The sequence below is a fragment of the Liolophura sinensis genome, unplaced genomic scaffold, assembly GCF_032854445.1.
Source record: "Liolophura sinensis isolate JHLJ2023 unplaced genomic scaffold, CUHK_Ljap_v2 scaffold_25, whole genome shotgun sequence".
Lineage (NCBI taxonomy): Eukaryota > Metazoa > Mollusca > Polyplacophora > Chitonida > Chitonidae > Liolophura > Liolophura sinensis.
Genome location: NW_027017964.1, coordinates 78,604 through 106,448, shown reverse-complemented (window position 1 = coordinate 106,448; position 27,845 = coordinate 78,604). Strand labels below are relative to the sequence as shown.

The following is a 27,845-nucleotide window of genomic DNA, read 5'->3' as shown; positions in this document are numbered from 1 at the left end:
TTTGTAGATGTTGTACCTGATACCTGCAGGAAGGTAAACTGGTCACCGTCCTGCTCATGGATGTTGTACCTTATACCTGCAGGAAGGTAAATTAGCCACCGTCCTCCTCGTGGATGTTGTACTTTATGGCTATAGGAAGGTAAATTAGCCACCGTCCTCCTCGTGGATGTTGTACTTTATACCTATATGAGGGTAAATTAGCCACCGTCCTCCTCATGGATGTTGTACCTCATGCTTACATGGAGGTAAGTTAGCCACCGTCCTTCTCGTGGATGTTGTACCTGATACCTGCAGTAAGGTAAAGTAGCCACCGTCCTCCTCGTGGAGGTTCTACCTGATACCTATAGGAAGGTAAACTAGCAACCGTCCTCCTCGTGGATGTTGTACTTTATACCTATATGAGGGTAAATTAGCCACCGTCCTCCTCGTGGATGTTGTACCTTTTACCTGGAGGAAGGTAAATTAGCCACTGTCCTTCTCGTCGATGTTGTATCTTATGCCAGTAGGAAGGTAAATTAGCCACCGTCCTCCTCGTGGATGTTATACTTTATACCTATGGGGAGGTGAACTAGGCAAGGTCCTCCTCGTGGATCTTTAATATTTTTTCTTCAAGTTAGTGATGGAGGACTATTAGGTTACTAATTAACAATGACACATTAGAGAAGGTCTTCAGGGTTACAGTAATGTCTGTGTTTTCGGATAATAAGGGGTTTAAAGTGTTGAGAATTTATCTGCTCGGCTATAGGCCTATATAAATATACAGGCCTATAGTCTCGTACCTTGCCCAATTATTCGTAAACGAACAAGTTACTTGTTCCGTTCTGCTCATGGATGTCCGTTCTCCTCGTCCACGTTCTCCTCATGGATGGCGGCTGCCCAGTGCTACTCGGTATGAGTCCACATTTGCACGTGACTGTCATGTGACTACCCTCGAGGTAGGTGTTTTACCTGCAGAGAAACAGTTCGGAAATCCTGAAAACGTATGTAAGTTGTGTGATACTTTGATTTTCTCTCTTATCATTGACAAAAAAGTCAAGTCATTTAATTTGACAGAATACCCATGTGCAAAATCTTGCATGCATGATATTTTTTTTTTCGTTAAAGGAATTTCTTCCTTTCGTTTTCAAAATTTTACCGGTAGAAACTAAAGGTGCGGTGGCACATTTACATGTACATGTTGCTCAAAAGTGAGAGAGTTTTCTTTCTTTCATCCCAATATCTGTCTTATCGTTCTTCTTGATTCATGAAAATTTACCAGAATGTGGATTAATTTACGTCTAGATGGTAAAAGTAGCGTGTATAAAGGCTTACGTAGGCCTACGGCTCATTAGTCATCCAGCCACATTTCTCAGAAACCGAAGTTACAGTGTAACCATTATGACTTGTCAGTCTTCCAGCCACACCTCTCAGAAACAGAAGTTACAATGTAACCATCATGTCAACGGAGAATTTCACTGATTAACGATTGATCAAAGAAAACCTAATGGTTATATGTGAATTTAAACCATACAGTCCGGCTAGCATGAGTAAAATGTATGTGTTGTTAAGTAAGTTTACTTTTTCTTTCTTTTCAGCACAAAGATGGGGCTGTACAGTACAATTGCACTCTGCCTATGTTTGGGAATGATTACAGAAGGAAGAAATGCTTTCCGGGCAATGTTCCCTGAGAAATTCCCTCCAATGTTGAAAAACGGAGTTGACCCCGGGAAGCCGCTGTTCTTGACTCCGTATCTGGAAAAAGGCCAGATTGATTTGGGTATGAAAAGAAAACAAAGTCCTTTAGTGCTGAGAATTTTTACTAAAATGTGAAGCTGGATCAAACAGAAAGAAACAAAAATAAGTTTTAACATATGAAGAACAGCTACTGGCCTTTCCACATTAACATGGTTTTCTCCCAGAACCCGGTTATGGTACCGTCATTTTAATCCCTCATGGGGAAAATTGTTTCTGTAGATGACCTCCCTGTTCGGGAAAAAGAGCATTTCAACTTTCATATCTTTTTCCTAAATGTTTTTGTTCTTTTCACGAAATTAAATTTTTTTTCAGAAGTAAGAAATCGGACATCTAGTCACTATGAAAAATCCTGTATTTATATCTTCTGTGATAAAATACTTTTTCTATCACAGCTCGCCAGCTTAGTCTGGTCGGACCACTGAATGGTACCAATGTCAAAAGTTACTCTGGTTACTTGACTGTCAACAAAACCTACAACAGTAACCTTTTCTTCTGGTTTTTTCCTGCCCAGGTAAGTATTATTTTCATACTGTATGAATTTGTAATAGTCAGAATTAACATGTTCAAGTTTTGGGGGAGTTGGGAGTTTTTTAATTTTGTATAGGCAGTGGGAAGGGGTGTGTGGGGTGGGTGTGGGCTGTGCCAGCTAACAATTAATTACATGCATATGATTGTACTTCTTTGTGTTGAAAATTTTGCAAAAGTTTACAAAATATGCTGCATATTACTGAAATAAAAACTGAAACTATTTTGCTTAGCCTTTTGTGAAGTGACTTACAGAAATTTTCAAAACTTTTCTTTTCTAGAAGGACCCCATGAATGCCCCAGTGTTGCTATGGTTACAAGGTGGACCCGGTGGATCCTCACTATTTGGACTGTTTGTGGAACATGGACCTTTTTTCGTTGATGCAGATACAAATTGTGAGCACGTGTTGACTGGGGCGCTTAACAATGCCAGGAGTTTTTGAACTTGAGCTTAAAGAATTAATTTTACCATAATTCTTATGAAAAAAAAAGATTGTTAATGGGTTCATAGTATAGGCTTGCCAGAAGTGAAATTGCTTCCAGTTTGTTTAGTTTAAAGTGGGCATGTAGTAAGGTATGACTTACAGACACATGTACACATTGGTGTATTGTGAGGGTTTTTATTACTCTTTACTGATACATTGAGATATCCAGTCCTTGGTTGTTTATTTATTTATTTATTTATTTATTTGACTGGTGTTTTACACCATACTCAAGAATATTTCACTTATACGACAACGGCCAGCATTATGGTGGGAGGAAACTGGGCAGAGCAAGGGAGAAACACATGACCATTCGCAGGTTGTTGCCATACCATGAGTGGACTTGAACTCACAGCCCTTGGTTGTATGAAGTGCTCAGATTGTTTGTCACTCTTTGTAAGACGCTTGCTTTTTCTGTAAAAACAGGCTGCAGCCACACACACTACATTGTGAAAAAGTTTGTAGAAAAAAGAAAATGTAATGGAAAGCAATATACTTAAGTATGGCCCATGACCAATACAGGCGTAGAGCCTTCTGGATGTTATGTTTATGTTACACTATGTTTATCTTTGTCATAGACCATAACAGAGTATTGTTTCCCCTTAAATAAATGGGAAAATATCATTTGATGTTCACCTGAAAGCAATGCAGAATATATGTTTGCAAAGTAAATGACAATGACTTGAATTCAGGTTGTTTTTGATTTCAGTACATCCAAGAAATATAACCTGGAACAGCAAGTACTCCATGCTGTATATAGATAACCCTGTAAGTACACCCTGTTGTATTACAAACTTCTCATTCTGTAGTCCCTGTATAGATAACTGTGTAAGTACACCGTATTGTATTACAAACTTCTCATTCTGTAGTCCCTGTATAGATAACCCTGTAAGTACACCGTATTGTATTACAAACTTCTCATTCTGTAGTCCCTGTATAGATAACCCTGTAAGTACACCGTATTGTATTACAAACTTCTCATTCTGTAGTCCCTGTATAGATAACCCTGTAAGTACACCGTATTGTATTACAAACTTCTCATTCTGTAGTCCCTGTATAGATAACTGTGTAAGTACACCATATTGTATTACAAGCTTCTCATTCTGTAGTCCCTGTATAGATAACCCTGTAAGTACACCGTATTGTATTACAAACTTCTCATTCTGTAGTCCCTGTATAGATAACCCTGTAAGTACACCCTGTTGTATTACAAACTTCTCATTCTGTAGTCCCTGTATAGATAACCCTGTAAGTACACCATATTGTATTACAAACTTCTCATTCTGTAGTCCCTGTATAGATAACCCTGTGAGTACACCATATTGTATTACAAACTTCTCATTCTGTAGTCCCTGTATAGATAACTGTGTAAGTACACCGTATTGTATTACAAACTTCTCATTCTGTAGTCCCTGTATAGATAACCCTGTGAGTACACCGTATTGTATTACAAACTTCTCATTCTGTAGTCCCTGTATAGATAACCCTGTAAGTACACCGTATTGTATTACAAACCTCTCATTCTGTAGTCCCTGTATAGATAACCCTGTAAGTACACCGTATTGTATTACAAACTTCTCATTCTGTAGTCCCTGTATAGATAACCCTGTAAGTACACCATATTGTATTACAAACATCTCATTCTGTAGTCCCTGTATAGATAACCCTGTGAGTACACCGTATTGTATTACAAACTTCTCATTCTGTAGTCCCTGTATAGATAACCCTGTAAGTACACCGTATTGTATTACAAACTTCTCATTCTGTAGTCCCTGTATAGATAACCCTGTAAGTATACCGTATTGTATTACAAACTTCTCATTCTGTAGTCCCTGTATAGATAGCTGTGTAAGTACACCGTATTGTATTACAAACTTCTCATTCTGTAGTCCCTGTATAGATAACCCTGTGAGTACACCATATTGTATTACAAACTTCTCATTCTGTAGTCCCTGTATAGATAACCCTGTAAGTACACTGTATTGTATTACAAACTTCTCATTCTGTAGTCCCTGTATAGATAACCCTGTAAGTACACCGTATTGTATTACAAACTTCTCATTCTGTAGTCCCTGTATAGATAACCTTGTAAGTACACCATATTGTATTACAAACTTCTCATTCTGTAGTCCCTGTATAGATAACTGTGTAAGTACACTGTATTGTATTACAAACTTCTCATTCTGTAGTCCCTGTATAGATAACTGTGTAAGTACACTGTATTGTATTACAAACTTCTCATTCTGTAGTCCCTGTATAGATAACTGTGTAAGTACACCCTGTTGTATTACAAACTTCTCATTCTGTAGTCCCTGTGTAGATAACCCTGTGAGTACACTGTATTGTATTACAAACTTCCCATTCTGTAGTCCCTGTATAGATAACCCTGTAAGTATACCGTATTGTATTACAAACATCTCATTCTGTAGTCCCTGTATAGATAACCCTGTAAGTATACCGTATTGTATTACAAACTTCTCATTCTGTAGTCCCTGTATAGATAACCCTGTAAGTACACAGTATTGTATTACAAACTTCTCATTCTGTAGTCCCTGTATAGATAACCCTGTAAGTACACCATATTGTATTACAAACATCTCATTCTGTAGTCCCTGTATAGATAACCCTGTAAGTACACCATATTGTATTACAAACATCTCATTCTGTAGTCCCTGTATAGATAACTGTGTAAGTACACCGTATTGTATTACAAACTTCTCATTCTGTAGTCCCTGTATAGATAACCCTGTAAGTACACCGTATTGTATTACAAACTTCTCATTCTGTAGTCCCTGTATAGATAACCCTGTAAGTACACCATATTGTATTACAAACATCTCATTCTGTAGTCCCTGTATAGATAACCCTGTAAGTACACCATATTGTATTACAAACATCTCATTCTGTAGTCCCTGTATAGATAACTGTGTAAGTACACCGTATTGTATTACAAACTTCTCATTCTGTAGTCCCTGTATAGATAACCCTGTAATTACACCGTATTGTATTACAAACTTCTCATTCTGTAGTCCCTGTATGGTTAGTTTGTGTGGCTATTAGCTATAAACCTGCATGTCCATCTGTCCATATTCTTGTAAATACTTTATCGTTTTTCACCAGATTTAAACAACTTATACCACAATAGGCCATGGGAGAATTGTTTTCATTGACTTTGGCCCCTGATTTCAAAGTGATTAAATTCAGTGAAATAAAATTGTGTAAGAGGCTTGAAAACTTAATATCTCTTGACCAGTTTTCACCAGACTTGTACCTCATGTGCATCTACCCATGCTGCAGAAACCTCTTGTTTTTCATAGTTCTTGACATGTTTTTTTAAGATCAATGGGTTTGTCTCTTACAATAGTGAATATAGTCGAGCAATATATCAGTACATTGCATAGGTTCTTTTATAATATAGAGTTATTTCCCTTTCCAGGCTGGCACAGGATTCAGTTTTACTGACAATGATGCGGGTTACGCCACAAATGAGGAGGAGGTGGGCAGAGACCTGTACAGGTGAGTGTGATAGAGGGTGTGACTGGTCACCCACTGATGGGCGTGTCTGGTGGGTGTGACTTGTTATCCACTGCTGGGTGTGACTGGTCACCCACTGCTGGGTGTGTCTGGTGGGTGTGACGGGTCACCCACTGATGGGTGTGTCTGGTGGGTGTGACTTGTTATCCACTGCTGGGTGTGACTGGTGGGTGTGACTTGTTATCCACTGCTGGGTGTGACTTGTTATCCACTGCTGGGTGTGACTTGTTATCCACTGCTGGGTGTGACTTGTTATCCACTGCTGGGTGTGACTTGTTATCCACTGCTGGGTGTGACTGGTGGGTGTGACTTGTTATCCACTGGTGGGTGTGACTTGTTATCCACTGCTGGGTTTGATTTGTTATCCACTGCTGGGTGTGACTGGTGGCTGTGACTTGTTATCCACTGCTGGGTGTGACTGGTGGCTGTGACTTGTTATCCACTGGTGGGTGTGACTTGTTATCCACTGGTGGGTGTGACTTGTTATCCACTGCTGGGTGTGACTTGTTATCCACTGCTGGATGTGACTGGTGGGTATGACTTGTTATCCATTGCTGGGTGTGACTTGTTATCCACTGCTGGGTGTGACTTGTTATCCACTGCTGGGTGTGACTTGTTATCCACTGCTGGGTGTGACTGGTGGCTGTGACTTGTTATCCACTGCTGGGTGTGACTGGTGGGTGTGACTTGTTATCCACTGCTGGGTGTGACTTGTTATCCACTGCTGGGTGTGACTGGTGGCTGTGACTTGTTATCCACTGCTGGGTGTGACTGGTGGGTGTGACTTGTTATCCACTGCTGGGTGTGACTGGTGGGTGTGACTTGTTATCCACTGCTGGGTGTGACTGGTGGGTGTGACTTGTTATCCATTGCTGGGTGTGACACTGTCATGTGGAGCAGGGGATGAGATTTAAGGCATTAAATATTCCTCTACCCAATTTCTGGGAATATTGACACGCTGTGACTTGTTATCCACTGCTGGGTGTGACTGGTGGGTGTGACTTGTTATCCACTGCTGGGTGTGACTTGTTATCCACTGCTGGGTGTGACTGGTGGGTGTGACTTATTATCCACTGCTGGGTGTGACTGGTGGGTGTGACTTGTTATCCACTGCTGGGTGTGACTGGTGGGTGTGATTTGTTATCCACTGCTGGGTGTGACTGGTGGATGTGACTTGTTATCCACTGCTGGGTGTGACTGGTGGGTGTGATTTGTTATCCACTGCTGGGTGTGACTGGTGGGTGTGACTTGTTATCCATTGCTGGGTGTGACTGGTGGGTGCGACTTGTTATCCATTGCTGGGTGTGTCTGGTGGGTGTGACTTGTTATCCACTGCTGGGTGTGACTGGTGGGTATGACTTGTTTTCCACTGCTGGGTGTGACTGGTGGGTGTGATTTGTTATCCACTGCTGGGTGTGACACTGTCATGTGGAGCAGGGGATGAGGTTTAAGGCATTAAATATTCCTCTACCCAATTTCTGGGAATATTGACACGTACATGTACACTGATGATTCATTTAAATAATCTGATGTCTACTGATATGGTGTGGAAATACGGAAGAAAATTTGCTTAACTCTCTCTTGCTAGGGATGTTGAAATTGATGTACCCATTTGGTGTGAAGATTACTGTATCGTTTCTCTTATTTCAGTGCCCTGACTCAGTTTTTTCAAATTTACAATGAGTACCAGGCAAATGATTTTTATGTCACTGGGGAGGTAAGTATTGACATGAACCAGTGTTATAACATATGATGTACAATCTCTTAGGTGTAATGTATCTGCAGAAGTGAACCTACCACTTCTTGTGTGTAGAAATTCTTGAGTATGTCGTTAAATAACTATTAAATCCTAGAAATAAATGTATAACTTCACAGTGATGATAAAGTTCAGTCCGACATGGCCTGCCCACCATAATGCTGGCCGCCATCATATAAGTGAAATATTCTTGATTATGGCGTAAAGCAACAATCAAATAAATAAATAAATAAACAAATCTTTTAACATTTCACAAGATACACATGCCCGTTTAATCCAAATGACATTGACTCATCTGCATACCTTCCCGACAATTCACGTCAGGAGCAACACTTATTACATTGAAAACTCATTTAACTCTGAAACTGAGGACAATCATATCTCAGACACAGAATTACTACTATTTATTCATTTCAGTACCAGAAGTTTGCCTCAACATTTTACAGAGATTGTCAGAACTCTGAACAACTTACGATTCCACTTCTCTGTCGTAGCAGTCTCTGAGAGCTGGCTAAATGTTAGCACTGAAAACCTCGATGACATAGCTGGCTATCATATCATGAGATCACAGTGGTGGTCATGTTATGAATGCTTGTAACAAATTTGAGAGCTCAGTAGGCGATGACCTATCCCATTTGGAGGATGATGGAACTATTGAGTCTGTGTTCATTGATTTACAAACTAATACAAGAGCTAGTTGTATAATAGGGGCAATATACAGGCCACCCGGTAAAAGCGCCAATTTATTTAATGAAAAATTATCAAATATGTTTCAAATCCTGAAACCCGAGAGGAAAAAATGTATCATTTTGGGTGATTTTAATATCAACCTGTTCAATATTGATTGGTATCTCTCATCTCAAAATTTCTTAAACATACTTGAAACCAATTATTTTTTCCCAAAAGCTCACAAAACTGACAAGTGTCACATCACCTAAAACCACCTCCCCTTATCGACAGTATTTTTCAAAACTTGCATTAAGACAATTTTATGTCCAGTGTACTTTTATCGGGCATAAGTGATCATTTCCCGATTTTTCACATAAATAAAACCATATGTTTTAGCAGTGCAAAACAAGCTCAGTTCAGTTTTTGCAAATACATTAACGTGCAAAAGAGTGACTGAGCACAAATTATTGAATAAAAATTAGGACCATCTATTAAATGGTTATGATACTAATATAGCTTCAGATATTTTTTCATCTGAATTTAATACTATTTTTAAAAAATGTTTCTCAATCATGACCAAGACTTCGAAAAAACTAAGTATTATTAAACCATGGTATTTTCAGCAATCCTTCATTTCATTGGACAGAAGAACAAACCCTAAACACTATAATGCTAATGATTCGTTAATATCTCATCAATATCGAATATACAGTGATAAAGGACGCCATACCTTATGGTTAGTGAAAAGGAAATACTCTGAAAATAAATTTAACTCATTCAACAACAACATTAAGTCTACCTCGAAGGTGCCCAGTGAAGTTTTATTAGATTTTTAAAATCCAATTGTCAATCAGAATTTATTCTAACCGACTGCAGTATAGAGGAAATAAAGTCCATTGTCTCCAAATTAAAAAAATAGCATGGCCAGTTATGAAGTTGTTAGAATATCTGTAATTAAACAGGTTGTCGAATTGATTAGTGAACCCTTATGACATGTAATTAACTTACAGAATGATCAGTAGCATCAGAATGAGTAATTTTTTATCTAATAATAATATATTATACAATAACCCATGTGGTTTAAGACAAAATCATTTGACCGTCTTAGCAGTTCTCTATGAAAAATTAATAACTGTTAGGGAAACACATAGATTTAGCATCGTGATATTTTTGGGTTCTCACAGAAGCATTGGAAATGTTCGTCATCATACATTACTTAAGTTAGATCATTATGGGTTTTGAGGAACTATCAACAAGTGGTTTAGCCGTTACTTATCCTGGAGAAAACCTTATGTCAGATACAAGGACTCTCTCTCTACCCCAAGCTATGTGAATTGCGGCATTCCGCAAGGATCCATTTTGGGACCATTGTTGTTTTTGCTGTACATTAATAACATCGGAAACATAACATAACATAACATAACATAACATAGTCTTCTTGACATAATATTATTTGCTGACGATACCAGCCCCACATTATCTGATAAACACCCTCAAAACCTAATCTGCATCACGACTAACGAACTATGCAAATTACATCACTGGCTCACGTGTAATAAACTCTGTTTAGATATTTTAAAAATGAAATGTCTTATTATATACCCACATATAAATGCTGCAAAACTAATATCTCGCACTTAAAAAAAACTCCGTGGCTCAGTTGGTTAGCGCGCTAGCGTAACATACTGACACAGGAGCCTCTCACCAATGCAGTTGCTGTGAGTTCAAGTCCAGCTCACGTTGGCTTCCTCTCCGGCCATAAGTGGGAAGGTCTGTCAGCAGCCTGGAGATGGTCGTGGGTTGCACCTGGGCAGTGCCCGGTTTCCTCCCACCATAATGCTGGCTGGCGTTGTATGTTATTCTTGAGTATGGCGTAAAACACTGATCAAAAAAATAAATAAATCTGATATTCTGTTGAATAAATCAAGTCCAATCGTATCAGATAAGTGAAGTATATACAAGTTTGCAGTGATGATATGTTTCAGTCCTATGCTGGGAAATACGTACCTGCCATCTCTTACACAATCCACATGAACAACCCTGGAGCTAAGGTCAAGATAAACCTGAAGGGGCTGGCCATTGGGGACGGATTGATCGACCCAGTTACTGTGAGTACACATCGCAGTTGTTGGCATGATGTCCATGTTGTTAAAGGATGACCAAGTTGTTAGAGCGATGACCAAGGTGTTACAATGATGATCAAGGTGTTAGAGTGATAACCAGGTTGTTAGAGTGATGACCAAGTTGTTAGAGCGATGACCAAGTTGTTAGAGCGATGACTAAGTTGTTAGAGCGATGACCAAGTTGTTGGAGTGATGACCAAGTTGTTACAATGATGATCAAGCTGTTAGAGAGATGAATTGTTGTTAGAGCAATTACCAAGTTGTTAGACTGATGACCAAGTTGTTTGAGTGATGACCAAGTTGTTAGAGAGATGACTAAGTTGTTGGAGTGATGACAAAGTTGTTACAGCGATGACCAAGTTGTTAGAGAGATGAATTGTTGTCAGAGCAATTACCAAGTTGTTACAGCGATGACCAAGTTGTTAGAGTGATGACCAAGTTGTTAGAGCAATGACTAAGTTGTTGAAGTGATGACAAAGTTGTTACAGCGATGACCAAGTTGTTAGAGAGATGAATTGTTGTCAGAGCAATTACCAAGTTGTTACAGCGATGACCAAGTTGTTAGAGTGAAGACCAAGGTGTTAGAGCGATGACTAAGATGTTGGAGTGATGACAAAGTTGTTAGAGCGATGACCAAGTTGTTAGAGCAATAACCAAGTTGTTAGAGTGATTACTGACTTCTTACAATGATGATCAAGCTGTTACAGTGATGATCAAGCTGTTACAGTGATGATCAAGCTGTTACACAGTGATGGCCAAGAGCAGTGATTGAATGGATAGTCATAGAGTAGTTGATACACAGGTTCTGTCTGGAGCTAGGTCTAGCATAGAGTAGTTGATCCACAGGTTGTGTCTGGAGCTAGTTCTAGTATGGAGTAGTTGATACACAGTTTCTGTCTGGAGCTAGGTCTAGCATAGAGTAGTTGATACACAGGTTCTGTCTGGAGCTAGTTCTAGCATAGAGTAGTTGATCTGGAGCTAGTTCTAGTATGGAGTAGTTGATACACAGTTTCTGTCTGGAGCTAGGTCTAGCATAGAGTAGTTGATACACAGGTTCTGTCTGGAGCTAGTTCTAGCATAGAGTAGTTGATAAACAGGTTCTGTCTGGAACTAGGTCTAGCATAGAGTAGTTGATACACAGGTCTGTCTGGAGCTAGGTATAGCATGGAGTAGTTGATATACACGTTCTGTCTGGAGCTAGGTCTAGCATGGAGTAGTTGATATACAGGTTCTGTCTGGAGCTAGGTCTAGCATAGAGTAGTTGATATACACGTTCTGTCTGGAGCTAGGTCTAGCATAGAGTAGTTGATATACACGTTCTGTCTGGAGCTAGGTCTAGCATAGAGTAGTTGATCCACAGGTTCTGTCTGGAGCTAGGTCTAGCATGGAGTAGTTGATCCTAGGATTCTGTCTGGAGCTAGGTCTAGCATGGAGTAGTTGATCCACAGGTTCTGTCTGGAGCTAGTTCTAGCATAGAGTAGTTGATCCACAGGTTCTGTCTGGAGCTAGGTCTAGCATAGAGTAGTTGATCCACAGGTTCTGTCTGGAGCTAGTTCTAACATAGAGTAGTTGATACACAGGTTCTGTCTGGAGCTAGGTCTAACATAGAGTAGTTGATACATACGTTCTGTCTGGAGCTAGGTCTAGGTGTCTGATCTCCTAACAGCCTGGCTCTGTTGATCTAACCAAAATATACTGTTATGTAAGTAATTTGTTCTGAAAAAATGCTGAAGTTCGTAATTTAATAAATAAAATTTTAACGCATGACAGAACTCCCTTGGTTCGTTTTGTAAATTTTAAGGCTTCACAAAAAGAATCTTGTTAGTCTATAGAGAGAATAAATGCTCTCCAAGTCTGCATGAGTAAACCTCGTGCAAGCATGCTAACAGTACGTGTATTCTGTAAAGTTCTAATCATGTGATTCGTGTATTCTGTAAAGTTCTAATCATGCGAATTTCTATTGGCAGATGATCCCCAAATATGCAGATTTTATGTACAACATCGGGGTCCTTGACGAGAGTGAGAGGGATTACTTCCAAAACGGCACGGATCAAACTGTCGCTCTCATCAACCAGGGGAAATGGCTTGATGCATTCAAGGTAATTGCATGCTTGTTTATCATTTATTTATTGATTGATTTGATTGGTTTTTTGAGCTGTACTCAAGAATATTTCACTTATATTACTGCAGCTAACATTACATGTAAGACGGGGAAACACACAACTATTCACGGGTGTTGACAGACTTTCCCACGTGTGAGCGGAAAGAATTACATGTGTCTGATATTTTTTTTTATTCGACAAGAGTGTGTCGTGTCAGGTTGATCAAAGTTTTGACCTGCTGTTTTATAACATTGGCCATTCACGAAATGAAGAGTCAGAACGCACGACTTTTCAGAAACCTGCATTTGTTGGAGAGATGTTACAAAAATTCCTCAATCTTTTAGCATATGAAAGAACAACTTTGTGTGCAAGTTACAGTATGCACGTTTTTAAGTTGATCGTGGAGACAAAAGTACATTGGTTTGATTGGCCAGTTTTAGGGCTTCACAAAAAGTGTAATTTTATCTACACAGTTTACACAAAATAATGCCTTCAGAATATACTTGTATATACACCTTGCACACATGCAAAAAAGTCGAAGAATTTCAGTGTTAAACTAGAACTGCAAAGCAGTTTCGGCTGTGGAGCAGGCCGTTTGCTGTCACTGTTCTCATTGTACAATTTCACACAGGTGACATTATAGCTGTATCTAAGTGTACAACCCCTTTGGGAGATGATCATGGACAGTGTAGCAGAAACAGATCATGTATATGTCCAGGTGTTGTCTTACTCAATGTTAAAGCGCTAGGGTTAACATGTATTAATGAAGACACTTTGGCACCATTTAAAAAGGAAAACTATTGAATATAGCTCAAATCCATGCTGTGGAAATGTCTTGGGCGACAATTTGGTGCAAGTTTCATATTTCTAGCTCTCATCGTTCTTGAGGTACAGGTCATTGAAATTATGTAACTAAATTTAGTTTTTGACTATGTCTCAAATAGTTACAAATTTACAAATTTATACTAAAAGCAGATTTGGATTCAGTGGCCGAAAATACACCAAATTATGTAAAAAACTTTGTTGGATTTCAAAATTAGTCGTGATGTCTCAAGTTCGACCAATGGTGAGCTTCCAGAGGAGAGAAGTCATCGATTTTCTGAAACTTTTTGATGTTAGGATGAGTCTACATGAATATCAGATTTCATAACAACCCGTTGAGTGGTTATTGAGAAGAAGATGCTTAAACAATTTGGTACAAAAACCAATATGGCCGCCAAACCATGTGACATAGAAATGAAAAGGAATGGCAGGACTGATAACTTCAGGTATAGGGCAAGTTTTCTGCAAAGTTTCAAGTCAGTCTGTCAAACGGTCTAGACTGTAGTGCGATTACAAAATCAGTGGAATAATAATAATAATTCAAACAAAAACAATAGATGTCGAGAAGCACTACCAGCGTGGACCTCTAATGAACAGTATTTTAAATGAACAGTATTTTGCTTGGTCCATATTTTGACAACTTGTTGCTGGTTTGGCTTGAGCTTTAGATCAACAGGTGTGTTAGACTGGTTGGTGGTATACTCCAGGCACCCTGGTTTTCTTCACCCACAAAACCTGGCCACCTTAGTTGGTGTATAAATCCAGCATTCTTTTATTCTAATCAAATACAGGTAAATCAGTAGAAATAAAAATAACCAGTGATGTATCTATGTTGTAATCTACCCCTTCAAAGCTTTAGCTCATGTTCTCCATCAGTATCAGCGCTGTATACCAGATTAGAATTAGAGTTAGCTTCTTGTGACAGTGATCAAGTTGGTAAATAAAAATAAATGTATATTTCTAATCACAGGTGTTACAAAGTCTGATATTTTCGGATAATGATTTCTTTTACCTACACTCTGGATATAGAGATAGGTACAACTTCCTCAGGAGCCAGGTATGTTTTATGTAATTAGCAACAAACTCATTAATCTGATTTACTCACTCGCATGTTTTACAGATTTTTGATGCCTTGCTCAATGGGGATGTCACTAAAGGCCCAGCTTTTTTCGTCAATGTCACAGGGTGCACTGATTATTATAACTTCCTTCGCACTCAGGTATTACACATTCTTTCTAATTAACACCTAGATATTGCTTTCTTAACAGTCAGATATTACTTTAAATTTATCACACTACATGTACTTTCTAATTATCACGTAGATTTTCCTTTCTTAACATTCAGATATTACTTTTTAATTAACATAATACTTTCTAATTAACACCTAGATTTGGCTTTCTTTATACTTGTGAGTATTATTAGCTAAGCAGGATTCTTTTGTGACATCCCCGCCTTTTTTGTTTTCTTTCTCCTTCATTATACGCCCTCAAAAAAGATAGGGTGGGGTATATTGGAATCACCCTGTCTGTTCACCCGCTTATCTGCCTGTATACTGTTCCCCGATTCCCATCTCCCCCCCCCCCCCCCCACCCTGCCTGGCTCCATTCAATCAGTTTTTGTGCTTGTGGGTCTGTGTTGATAGTCAGTGATGTTTGTGTGGACATTTTCTTGGTTGAAAGACACTTGTCTCCCACCAGATGTGATGTGCAGGTCAGTTTGTCATGCAACTTTAACAACAAAGGTCTAGGTTTCCCTGGGCACTATGCTCTCCTCCACCTGTAACATTTGCACAAAACATCAGAAATCAGATTTTCATAACTTTTTTTATAAATCAGGTCGCCACAACATGGCTATAATATTGGTGACAAGGTGTAATAATGTAATCATTTATTTGTTGGTAAGTCAGGTAGCCTTCTTTTACCCAGAGAGCATCATTTCCTTGTATAAAAATAATGGTTTTACAAGGAAATGGATTTAGTGTTTGGGAGGGTTGATCCAGTTGGCTATCATATGCATGGGTGAAGAAAACAATTTGTAAACCACTCGTCAAAACAATAAAACAAACATCTTTGTCACCACCAGGAACCAGCAGACTACGGTTACTATGGCAACCTTTTGGCTAAGCCAGAGGTGAGAAAAGCGATCCATGTGGGTGATCTTCCTTACAACGCCGGAGATAAAGTGGAAATGCATCTGCTGACGGATTTCCTTCAGTCCACCAAACCCTGGCTGGCTGTTTTGATGGACAATTACAAAGTGGGTAATTCAGGCCAGGCCAGGCTACTCTGTTTTCCCAACCTTTCTTTGTGATTGAAATAAATAAACACAGTGTTTACCAAAAAAGTGTAATTTTAGAGGCTAACAAAAAGGTCATGAAATGTCATTCCTAGTGCTGAGTCTCCCATTTTTCAGGTAGTATGTTAACCTCCTTATAATAAATGACAGAATCAGGCAGAATTAGAGAGTTCGTCATGAACTAAATTTTTGGCCAAATTCTGACGGGGTAATTTTGGGTCTGCCCAGGCTACATGTACTGTTCTCAATGTTCTCAACCTTGCTGTGAATGAAAGAAATATATGTATACATTTTTCTAATTGTTTATTTATTTGAATGAATGAATGAATGCTTGGGGTTTGATGTCTTACTTATATTTATTTCATTGGTGTTTTAAACCGTACTGTTAAAGAGTATTTCCCTTATTTGACCAGGGCCAGCATTTTGGTGGGAGGAAATCAAATAAATGTACATGGATCAGTTCGGTGTACCTGCACCTGGTTTTACCAAATTGGTTCCTTGTTTAGTTTTGGCCTTCGACACTTTCAAGAACCTAAGGATTAAATATTGAATGAAATTTAAGTGTTAGTCTGACAGTTTAATATTTGCAGCCTAAAGATATACGACAGAAAAAGTAATGTACATGTAAAGCATTTAGCAGAAAATTAACTGAAGTTTTCAAATTCTGCCAAGGAGCTGAAAACAAAAGCACTTTTAAAAAAAGGGATTTAATAGACAGAAAAGGACAGAAATTGTACACCAAAATTCAAACTAACCAGAGACTTTTTATGAATATCAGGAAACCATTTCGCCTTTTACTTATGGATGTTTTTAGGTGATGATCTACAACGGTCAGTTAGACATCATCATTGCCATTCCACTGACCGAGGCCTTCCTGCCCACTGTCCAGTGGAGTGGTCAGCAGCAGTACCTGAAGGCCAAGAAGACTGTGTGGAAGATCAACAAGTCTGATACTGAAGTGGCGGGCTTCGTGAGACAAGTCGGGGATTTCTACCAGGTAAAGTGAAAACTTTGTTTACATGAGATAAGGTAACATTCGTTGTAACTAATCAGTGTTGTATGAACGTCTAAATGTGGAAAAGCTGCAACTTCATATACAAAGCGAGCCATTGAATCGGTGGAATGAAAATAGCACAAAAAAGTGCCACTTCATTCAACTTCATATACAGTTTGAAAATTGCACCATGTTGTCCATCATTTCGTACCTTTGTAATCAGCCAATCCAGGACAGTTTAAGGTATGGACTTCTGGTTGAGTTTAGCATAAATAATTGTCAAGAGTGAACTTCACAAGAACAGACATGTGTTTTTGTATACTTGTATTATATTAGAACGCGTGGGCATATATTAAGTGGGGCCCCAGTGGTTAGCACCCCAGTGCAGCGCAATGACACAGGAGCCTATGCAGTCGCTGTGAGTTCAAGTCCAGCTCATGTTGGCTTCCTCTCCAGCCGTACGTGGGAAGATCTGTCACCAACCTGCAGTTGGTTCTGAGTTACCAGCGGGATTTCTGCCGAGTTTCCTCCCAACATAATGCTGATGGCCATGGTATAACTGAGATATTCTTGAATATGGCATGAAACACCAAGCAAGAAAATAGATAACTAAACATATATTAAGTGTCTGACATAAGACTCCCTCTTTCATCCCCACAGGTGATCGTCCGGGGTGCAGGACATATCCTTCCTCACGACCAACCAGAACGCGGCTTTGATATGATTGACAGGTTTATTTCTGGAAAACCATTCACAGGATAATTTGTTGTTGTGTTTTAATTATCATACCATGAATTCAATAATGAATTAATTTTAGAGCTTAAAAGAATATTGTCACAGATTTTGATATTTTTAATAACAGTGGTTATGTTGTATATTGGAATATTTTTTGTAAATGTTTATTGAGTAAATATCAGTTATTTTAAAAGAAAGATAGTTTTTAAAAAGTAAACAAACAGTGATGTACATTTACATTTATGTTTGTAAATGGTAATCAGTAAGTATTCAAAATGTTCAGTACAAAACAGGAGTGCACATAAATTTACCAATGCTCTGTTTGAAAACTGTATGGGTAAATATAGATAGATCAAGAAAAACAGCAGGATTTCAAGAACCAAAATAATTGTTATTCATGTTACATGAACTTTTGCTCATAGAAAGTGTAAAAGTTTGTTCAAATACTGCATTTAAGCTGTAAAAATGTTTTTCATGTGGTGAGAAACCTGGAGACATACATTGTATTTTGATATTTCATGATATTTGATGACTGTTAAGTGCAAGGTGATGTACGGTGCTCCGTTGTTTTTTGGGGGATGCACAACATCAAGAGTGGAATTGCTCTATCAAATTAAAGTAAAAAAAAACACAGAGAAATATTTCGTGCATTTCAACTCACTGAACTCTCCACACAAAATCAAATATTATTCAAAAAAATTATTTTAGGTGTCTCTAGCTTACATGCACCACATTCCTTTCATCCCACCTTATTTCTCCACCAAGCCATTTCCCTGCACCACATTCCTTTAATCCCACCTTATTTCTCCACCAAGCCATTTCCCTGCACCACATTCCTTTAATCCCACCTTATTTCTCCACCAAGCCATTTCCCTGCACCACATTCCTTTCATCCTACCTTATTTCTCCACCAAACCATTTCCCTGCACCACATTCCTTTCATCCTACCTTATTTCTCCACCAAACCATTTCCCTGCACCACATTCCTTTCATCCCACCTTATTTCTCCACTAAATCATTTCCCTGTGCTACAACTCCTGATATTGCCTCTGCAACATTTCCATTTCCGCTAGTGTTTTTTAACATTTTATCAGTACTACTTACACTTTATGTCCACTGTCTATATGTCCACAACCTTTATGTCCACAGCCTATATGTCCACAACCTATATGTCCACAGCCTATATGTCCACAACCTTTAAGTCCACAGCCTATATGTCCACAGCCTATATGTCCACAACCTTTAAGTCCACAGCCTATATGTCCACAGCCTATATGTCCACAACCTTTAAGTCCACAGCCTATATGTCCACAGCCTATATGTCCACAGCCTATATGTCCACAACCTTTATGTCCACAGCCTATATGTCCACAACCTTTATGTCCACAACCTTTATGTCCACAGCCTATATGTCCACAACCTTTATGTCCACAGCCTATATGTCCACAACCTTTATGTCCACAACCTTTAAGTCCACAGCCTATATGCCCACAGCCTATGTGTCCACAACCTTTAAGTCCACAACCTTTATGTCCACAGCCTATATATCCACAGCCTATATGTCCACAACCTTTAAGTCCACAACCTTTATGTCCACAGCCTATATGTCCACAACCTTTATGTCCACAGCCTATATGTCCACAACCTTTATGTCCACAACCTTTAAGTCCACAGCCTATATGCCCACAGCCTATATGTCCACAACCTTTAAGTCCACAACCTTTATGTCCACAGCCTATATGTCCACGGTCTTTATGTCCACAACCTTTATGTCCACAACCTTTAAGTCCACAGCCTATATGCCCACAGCCTATATGTCCACAACCTTTAAGTCCACAACCTTTATGTCCACAGCCTATATGTCCACAGCCTATATGTCCACAACCTTTAAGTCCACAACCTTTATGTCCACAGCCTATATGTCCACAACCTTTATGTCCACAGCCTATATGTCCACAACCTTTATGTCCACAACCTTTAAGTCCACAGCCTATATGCCCACAGCCTATATGTCCACAACCTTTATGTCCACAACCTTTAAGTCCACAGCCTATATGTCCACAGCCTATATGTCCACAGCCTATATGTCCACAACCTTTAAGTCCACAACCTATATGTCCACGGTCTTTATGTCCTTTATGTCCACAACCTTTATGAATTATTTTCTTTCTTCCCCACCTGATTTTTTGAAGCATTTTTGCTTTTTGTGCTGTGTTTTTGGGTCACGGCCTCCACTGCTTGTAGCAGCATAGCACCAATTGATCAGCATGAAAACTGTGATGTTTATTCCACAGCTACCATTCAGTTTCAGACAAGATGGTACTTACATGTTATTGTCCTGAAAAAATAAATCTGGAAACAAAAAAAATTAACTTTGCACAACTGAATTCATGGATTTCAAAACGTATGTATACATGTAGGCTAGATCCCTCATGCACACAAATTATCACCCAGTTTGTGCAAAATCAAGGTGTTGTTTTTTTGTTTCCATAGTGTACATGTTGGCTGATCAAACAGTCTCTCTTGAACATATGCGGAAATAAATTTCACTTTCACAGATTGTTTTTAATTGTCCTGTTTGTTCCTTGTTTTCTTTTTTTTTTTTTTGGCTGGTTGGAGTTTTGTGATGAAATGTCAAGACCACAAATGGAAAATTTGTCTTCAATTTTTGATGTCATCAGTAGTTGTAGGTCTGCTTTTAACTCTGGATGACTTCTACATTTATTGCTCTGACTTACACATACCTTGGTCCTAGTGTCGTTCAGATTCTATGGAAGTGATCCATTATCCAGATAATTGTTTAAAGATGAGAAATATAACGCAACCTTCAAATTCTAGGATAGCTTAATATATGTACAAAACTTTGATGGCCTAATGACCTGATAGCACAGTTGGTCGAGCGTCAGCTTCGGGAGCGGTAGATCCAGGGTCAATCACACCTAAGACTTTAAAAGAGGAAGTTGTAACTACCTCGCTTGGTGTTCAGCATGAAGGGGATAGTGCAACGACTGGTTGACCCACATCAGTATAATGGCCTAGACGGGCCGGCTTATTTGTCATCGGTAAGGCGTCTCAGTGAAATAGCACTAGATAAAAGAGCAGTCTAAATCCTTCCTGCAACAAGGAGGCAGATTACAGGTACATGCACCCTTAGGAGTCCTTTGTCGTCACATGGCTGAAAAATTGTTAAGTACGACGTTAAACCCCAAGCACTCACTCGCTCAATGGCCTAATGGTTAATGCAGGGTATGGTTTTAAAGATGGTACTCATTGCAGCTTTGCTTGGTGCTTGTGGACATGAGAGGTTAGAAGCAGGAAAAATGATTGGTTGGCCCGGTGTCAGGATAATGTGACTGGGAAGGACTGTCGTGTTGGTGTCTACTGGATGATACTTCAGTGACGGCAGCACTTTGGCGGCATGAACTTGCCCTGCCACAAGAAAACACAGTACATTTCAAGCACACCGACAGACTCCTTGAACAAAAAATCGGTGAGCACGACTTAAAACCAACAGAGCAAGTGTCATGTTATGATATCTATGTAACCTATAATATTACAGTCGAGTTTTAACAGCAACACTGTAGCTGTGTGGAACTACGTTAAACCCCAAGCACTCACTCACTGTAGCAGTGTGACGTATAGGCTAGCTCTTCCCAAACCAACTCCAATCACTTGTTATTATACCATTTTATAATATTTTATCATTTTTTGATCTGTAAGGAAATTTTTGGAAAATTGAAAAAAGAAGATGCCCCCAAGACAATATTTCAGTTAACGGTGAACATGTAGCCTGGTGCCTTTAGAATAGTATTCCAGTGAGGCAGCATTATTGTTAAATATGTGGGTATTGTTAACAGTCTGTTACAAGGAGACACCATTGTAATGTTACCAAATTATGTATCAGTATCAGAAGTTATATTAGCTATAGGCTGATACATATGGGGTAGGCAGTAAGTTGTGCTATTTACACTATATTTTTAAACTTTTAAAATTTTATTCAAGCAGGCTTTTAAGCGGTAAAAAGTAAATATTTTGTTATGATTTTAAGAAATGGTTATGGAATTTACTTCCAGGATCGAAGAAAAAATGATATTCAGAGCTTTAAAATGTTTCACATATTAACTGTTGTTAAGATGAAGAGCTGGTAAACCGATATCATGTACACGTACCTCAACGAGCATTGAGTGGTTGAAAAAAACCGGAAGATTTAGATGTAGGTGTGTGTTCTGCAGTTGTGTAGAAATGATTCAACAAGTGTAGCATAACACAACAGAGAAAACATGCACCAATTTTTTTTTCTTTTCTTTTCTTTTTTCCGCATACCGAATACATGTATATTTCTTTGAAGCAGATCGGGGTCAACAACTTGCTGGGAATTCCCCACATTGAAAGTGAAACTAACTGGTGCCTGTGACGTAACCCTGACTTGAATCAAGGAAGTGATCAATTTTTTGGCATTATCAACAACATCACATCATTTTGCTGTTAGCCTGAAGGTGTGCGCGTGTGTGTATGCGGTACATTTACATGGATCGTTATTCTACAAACCATAAGTAAGAATTACAACATCAACATCTACTAAAACACTTTTGTGACAGTAATAGGCCTACCTTACTATCAGCGCTGTTTACTGTTGTGTGAACTACCGACGATAGATGAGTTTCATATTTCTTTCCAGTAAATACACTTTACTGAAGTACTTTTACTTAACACCCATGTGTTTATGTACAGCGCCCCACGTGTGCTTTTCAATGAAACAGCTGAAGAAATATAACTGACATGAGACGTAAACGCTGTATGATTGATTTGACACTGCAGTTGTCAGAAGTTTTCAAAGATATGGGTAGGGTGCCCCAGAGGGATGTACATCTGCAAGGGGAACTTGTTTTGTGTCCTAGTCAGTGCCATTAGGTTTAAAATTTAGAGTTCTGATATTTATTTACTTGATTGGTGTTTTACGTCATACGCAAGAATATTTTACTTATATGACAGCGGACAACATTATGGTGGAAGGAAACTGGGCAGAGCCCGGCAGAAACCCATTTAATAACCAGGTTCATTTTCTATTTTATGTAAATGTTGTATGCTATGGGCATTAACGTGGTGACGGCGCAATGATCCAGGAGCCTCTCGCTCGCAGTGAGTTCAAGTCCAGCACATGCTGGCTTCCTCTCCTACCGTACGTGAGGTCTGGCAGCAACCTGTGGATGGTCGTGGGTTTCCTCCGGGCTCTGCCCGGTTTCCTCCTTATTCGGAGACTTCTACATATATGGTCAAGGGAATCCCTTTAATCCAGACATGGCACTTTGGTAATGTACGATCCACTGGGCAGCTATTCAGGTGGACAATCAAGTAACAGAAAATCAGTATTGTATAAAGTGAGTGGTATTGGTAAATTTTTCCCTCTTGAGAAATAAATTTGAATTAGGCCTACCTTAATTTGTACATACATTTGCAGATGGCAGTGACACTCACCGACAGTCGTTTTCACGAGAGGATAATAGAGGAGGTGAAAGCAGAGATTCTGCCGAAGATTGCGCCCAAGTCAATTCTAGATCACATGGGGAGTCTAATATCAGTGGAGGATAAACAGAGAATCACACAAAAGTGCAACACAGGGTGTGAAATCGAAGGTGCTCGAGAGTTAATGGATGTCCTGCATAGATTGTTCTCGGATGCGTTTGTGAAGTTTGTAGAAGCAGTGAAATTGACGGGAGCTGGAGACAGTGGTAAATTATTGGCAGGAGAATTGTACCGCCGTGTTCCAGACGAGTATAAGAAGAAATTTGATCACATTTTCCAAGAGGAAGGGGATGGCAACAACTGTGGGAGCCATCAATATAGCAGTTCTGGTGAGATAGAATTTAAATTCACAGGAAAAACATAATTGTTCACTCAATTCAATTATAAGGCCCTCGACCTGCGGGGCCGCGTATTCGAATCCAGGTCTTGTTAAGCTTGGGTAACGTCATAGTTATTCAGAAACCATTGTCATGCCGGATAATGGACGGAGAGCGACAGAATGCTTTTTGAGAAGGATGTTAGGTCATTTACTTGGGAAAGAAAAATGCGGAGACATTAGTATAGGCCGTGGTACTGCGTTGAGTTTGTTCAAAGCGCCTGTGTGTTCTTGCAGCTGTTGTAAAATTGTTGTAATTAATGTCTTTCATTTCAAGCACTTCTTAATTTTGTTACAATTTGATGGTCTGTCAGCAACTTTGACCTGGTTCCCTCCCACCATCATGCTCAGCTCGTCACTGTCACAAGTGAAATATTCTTGAGTACGGCTCAAAACACCAGTTAAAAAAATCAAATATTAAAATAATTGAGTCTTTAATTGTTGATCCTCAATTTCGTTTTCCCATTTTAACAAGTCAACTCCTAATAGATATTGTGTATAACAGGATCTGTTTGATTGTCTCTCTAATCCATACATGTACTCTATCCTAGACATTGTCTATATTTGTTTGTTGAGTATGTTTGCATTGGAACACTGGAATATTAGTGGTGAAGCTTTATTCACATTTGAGCTTGTTTTATAAATCAGGAATGAAAATGTTAGAAGAACTACCCAGCGGAAAGGTTAAAACGCTGAGCAAAATCTTGGATGAAAATGGAGAATGGGAAGAACTTGTACCTGATGAAAAACCCCTGAGTGAAGTCAACAGAATGAAAGGTATCGTACTCTCCTGAGGCTGGGATTTGTTTACAGAGCGCCATTTTCATAAACTTTAGTGGTCTGTTTTTTCCTATAAGTTTTGATACAGCTAGCAAGTGTGTTTGTAAATTATTATTTATAGTAAAGCAGCTTTTTATTCGCATAGGCATGTTGTTTAACTATTATTCGTATGTTACAAAAGTTGGTCAGTTGAATCGGTCACCTCAGTATGGCATGCATGAAACAATTTCCCCAGGTCTATGTCACACACATGGAATGAGGATATTCACTAGGCATGAGGGGAAGGAGAGAAAACATCAAACCAATCAGACCATCGCTCAAAATCATTCAGTTCATATCCTTATGTAGTCTAGATGATAACTGGAAATAATGGTTTACTCGGTATCTTGGTGCAGAACACGTGCCTGACCTGTTAGTGACCTTGATCTTTGACCTCAGAGTGACCTGCATGAAACCAATTCCCATTCATGTGTATAGGTCACAGAGGGCCTTGATCGAGGTACTGGAGTATTTCTCAAAACAAAACGCGGTGGACATGACGGCGGCGGCGGATAAATCCCGACAAAAGCTAAAAACACCTTAATTAATGTTGCCACTAAGCAATGTTAATTTATTATATGACCTATTTCCTACTGACATCTTCATCAAGTATGGTACCTAACAAACCAGTCGATATGTAGGCCCTGTTTTTTCACTCGTAATGTGTGGAAGACCTAGGGAGTGCGCGGTTTGCTAGTGAGTCACATGTAAATTTGGTACTAACAGTGCAGTGGTATTAACAGTGTGGTGGTACTAACAGTGCGGTGGTACTAACAGTGCAGTGGTATTAACAGTGCAGTGGTACTAACAGTGGGGTGGTACTAACAGTGCGGTGGTACTAACAGTGCGGTGGTACTAACAGTGTGGTGGTAGCAGTGAAGTGGTACTAACAGTGCGGTGGTACCAACAGTGCGGTGGTACTAAAAGTGCAGTGGTACTAACAGTGCGGTGGTACTAACAATGCAGTGGTACTAACGGTGCAGTGGTATTAACAGTGCAGTGCTACTAACAGTGCAGTGGTACTAACAGTGCGGTGGTACTAACAGTGTGGTGGTAGCAGTAAAGTGGTACTAACAGTGCGGTGGTACTAACAGTACGGTGGTACTAACAGTGCGGTGGTACTAACAGTGTGGTGGTAGCAGTGAAGTGGTACTAACAGTGCAGTAGTACCAACAGTGCGGTGGTACTAACAGTGCGGTGGTACTAACAGTGCAGTGGTATTAACAGTGCAGTGGTACTAACAGTGCAGTGGTACTAACAGTGCAGTGGTACTAACAGTGCGGTGGTACTAACAGTGTGGTGGTAGCAGTGAAGTGGTACTAACAGTGCGGTGGTACCAACAGTGCGGTGGTACTAAAAGTGTGGTGGTACTAACAGTGCGGTGGTACTAACAATGTGGTGGTGCTAACACTCTGGTGGTACTAACAGTGCGGTGTTGCTAAACAGTCACAAATTTGCTATAGCAGTGACATCCTGTAACAAATACATGTCGTCTTACACACCGGACGCTCGTTAAATTAATTTGTTAAATTTAACAGAATGTCTGTTGTTTGAGTGATGCAAGAATGTAATTTGTTGTGGCAGCAGATTGTTCTACTAAATATAACATAGACATATTCTGTTAATTCAACATTAAGATTCAAATAGACTAACAGGATATTATGTTGAATATGACAGAATATTGTGTTATAATAACAGAATGCATTCTAGCATCACTCAGACAACAGACATTCTGTTGAAATTAACAGATTAATTTTTTGAGTGAAGGGAAAGCAATTTTCAATACTGTTGTAATGTAGTACATTTGTACCAATACATGCATACCTTACAAGTATTTACAAAGTATGAATGACATGTCTTTCGGCGTTCTGAAATTCATCAAATACATGTACCATGTTTTTCAGAGAGCAGGAGTCCGTCCAGAGAGTTGTTAAGCATGCTTGTGAGAGACGGTTGGACTGAACAAAGGTTTGTGGAACACATGAAGAATAAGCTGAGTGATGAGGTCTACAGTAAAGTTTGCCACACAGCCGACTGGAGTTATCTCCCTTGCAAAGGTAATCCCAGATGGATTGTCTCAGCATTATTTTGTTCTCACAAGACCCTGTACTATCTGTGTAGCTGGTAAACAACTGGCCAGATGCTGATTTCTTATCCCCCACCGTATGTAATACGGGCTTATAAAGTTTTTCAGAATGTCTCTCTGTCAGTACATCCGTCCGTGGGGTATCCTCATTTAAATATGAGGTTTGGAATTTAATGAAGTGAGATATTATCAACGTAACTCCTTCTAAAGTTGCCCCAAATGACCACTGTATCCTGACAATGGACCCACCAGTCAGCCTGCTCCATGGCCAGTCTCTGTATGACGCCCCACCTGACCACTGTATCCTGACACTGGACCAACCAGTCACCCTGCTCCATGGCCAGTCTCTGTATGATGCCCCACCCAACCACTGTATGCTGACACTGGCCCAACCAGTCAGCCTGCTCCATGGCCAGTCTCTGTGTGACGCCCCACCTGACCACTGTATCCTGACACTGGACCAACCAGTCAGCCTGCTCCATGGTCCATCTCTGTATGATGCCCCACCTGACCACTGTATCCTGACAATGGACTGACCAGTCAGCCTGCTCCATGGTCCATCTCTGTATGACGCCCCACCTGACCACTGTATCCTGACACTGGCCCAACCAGTCAGCCTGCTCCATGGCCAGTCTCTGTATGACGCCCCACCTGACCACTGTATGCTGACAATGGACTGACCAGTCAGCCTGCTCCATGGCGCCCCACCCAGCCACTGTATCCTGACACTGGACCCACCAGTCAGCCTGCTCCATGGCCAATCTCTGTATGATGCCCCACCTGACCACTGTATCCTGACAATGGACCAACCAGTCAGCCTGTTCCATGGTCCATCTCTGTATGACGCCCCACCTGACCACCGTATGCTGACACTGGACCAACCAGTCAGCCTGCTCCATGGCCAATCTCTGTATGATGCCCCACCTGACCACTGTATCCTGACAATGGACCAACCAGTCAGCCTGCTCCATGGCCAGTCTCTGTATGATGCCCCACCTGACCACTGTATCCTGACACTGGACCAACCAGTCACCCTGCTCCATGGCCAGTCTCTGTATGATGCCCCACCTGACCACTGTATCCTGACACTGGACCCACCAGTCAGCCTGCTCCATGGCCAGTCTCTGTATGACGCCTCACCTGACCACTGTATCCTGACACTGGACCAACCAGTCAGCCTGCTCCATGGCCAATCTCTGTATGACGCCCCACCCAGCCACTGTATCCTGACACTGGACTGACCAGTCAGCCTGCTCCATGCCCCTTCTCT

The 27,845-nt window shown here is 40.0% G+C and overlaps 2 protein-coding genes across 4 annotated transcripts; both read left to right on the top strand.

The window, feature by feature from the left end:
• The first annotated feature begins 921 nt into the window (after window positions 1-921).
• Window positions 922-19,548, top strand: LOC135481358 (probable serine carboxypeptidase CPVL). 3 transcript variants are annotated; one of them, XM_064761180.1, is made up of 13 exons: window positions 922-984; window positions 1,575-1,756; window positions 2,127-2,245; window positions 2,541-2,655; window positions 3,451-3,509; window positions 6,178-6,257; window positions 7,926-7,992; window positions 10,686-10,808; window positions 12,791-12,922; window positions 14,868-14,966; window positions 15,830-16,003; window positions 16,857-17,039; window positions 17,697-19,548. In XM_064761180.1, exons 2-13 carry the CDS (start codon window positions 1,582-1,584, stop codon window positions 17,796-17,798), a joined length of 1,428 nt encoding a protein of 475 aa, XP_064617250.1. In that variant the 5' UTR covers window positions 922-984; window positions 1,575-1,581; the 3' UTR covers window positions 17,799-19,548. The 3 variants fall into 3 exon arrangements, with proteins under 3 accessions (XP_064617250.1, XP_064617253.1, XP_064617252.1); XM_064761183.1 differs by lacking the exon at window positions 14,868-14,966 and adding an exon at window positions 14,718-14,804; XM_064761182.1 differs by having other exon boundaries at window positions 968-980.
• Window positions 19,549-22,196: 2,648 nt separating this feature from the next.
• On the top strand, window positions 22,197-26,860 carry LOC135481359 (uncharacterized). Its single transcript, XM_064761184.1, has 4 exons — window positions 22,197-22,324; window positions 23,230-23,623; window positions 24,319-24,447; window positions 26,394-26,860. Exons 2-4 carry the CDS (start codon window positions 23,230-23,232, stop codon window positions 26,615-26,617), a joined length of 747 nt encoding a protein of 248 aa, XP_064617254.1. The 5' UTR covers window positions 22,197-22,324; the 3' UTR covers window positions 26,618-26,860.
• Window positions 26,861-27,845: the final 985 nt, after the last annotated feature.

Bases quoted from the DNA above. Each gene is read 5' to 3' on its own strand.
- LOC135481359 (XM_064761184.1), top strand. From the start codon at position 23,230: ATGGCAGTGACACTCACCGACAGTCGTTTTCACGAGAGGATAATAGAG. The intron at 23,624-24,318 runs GTGAGATAGAAT...TTTATAAATCAG, and splicing joins CCATCAATATAGCAGTTCTG to GAATGAAAATGTTAGAAGAA. The intron at 24,448-26,393 runs GTATCGTACTCT...CATGTTTTTCAG, and splicing joins TGAAGTCAACAGAATGAAAG to AGAGCAGGAGTCCGTCCAGA.
- LOC135481358 (XM_064761180.1), top strand. From the start codon at position 1,582: ATGGGGCTGTACAGTACAATTGCACTCTGCCTATGTTTGGGAATGATT. The intron at 1,757-2,126 runs GTATGAAAAGAA...TTTCTATCACAG, and splicing joins AAAAGGCCAGATTGATTTGG to CTCGCCAGCTTAGTCTGGTC. The intron at 2,246-2,540 runs GTAAGTATTATT...TTTCTTTTCTAG, and splicing joins TCTGGTTTTTTCCTGCCCAG to AAGGACCCCATGAATGCCCC.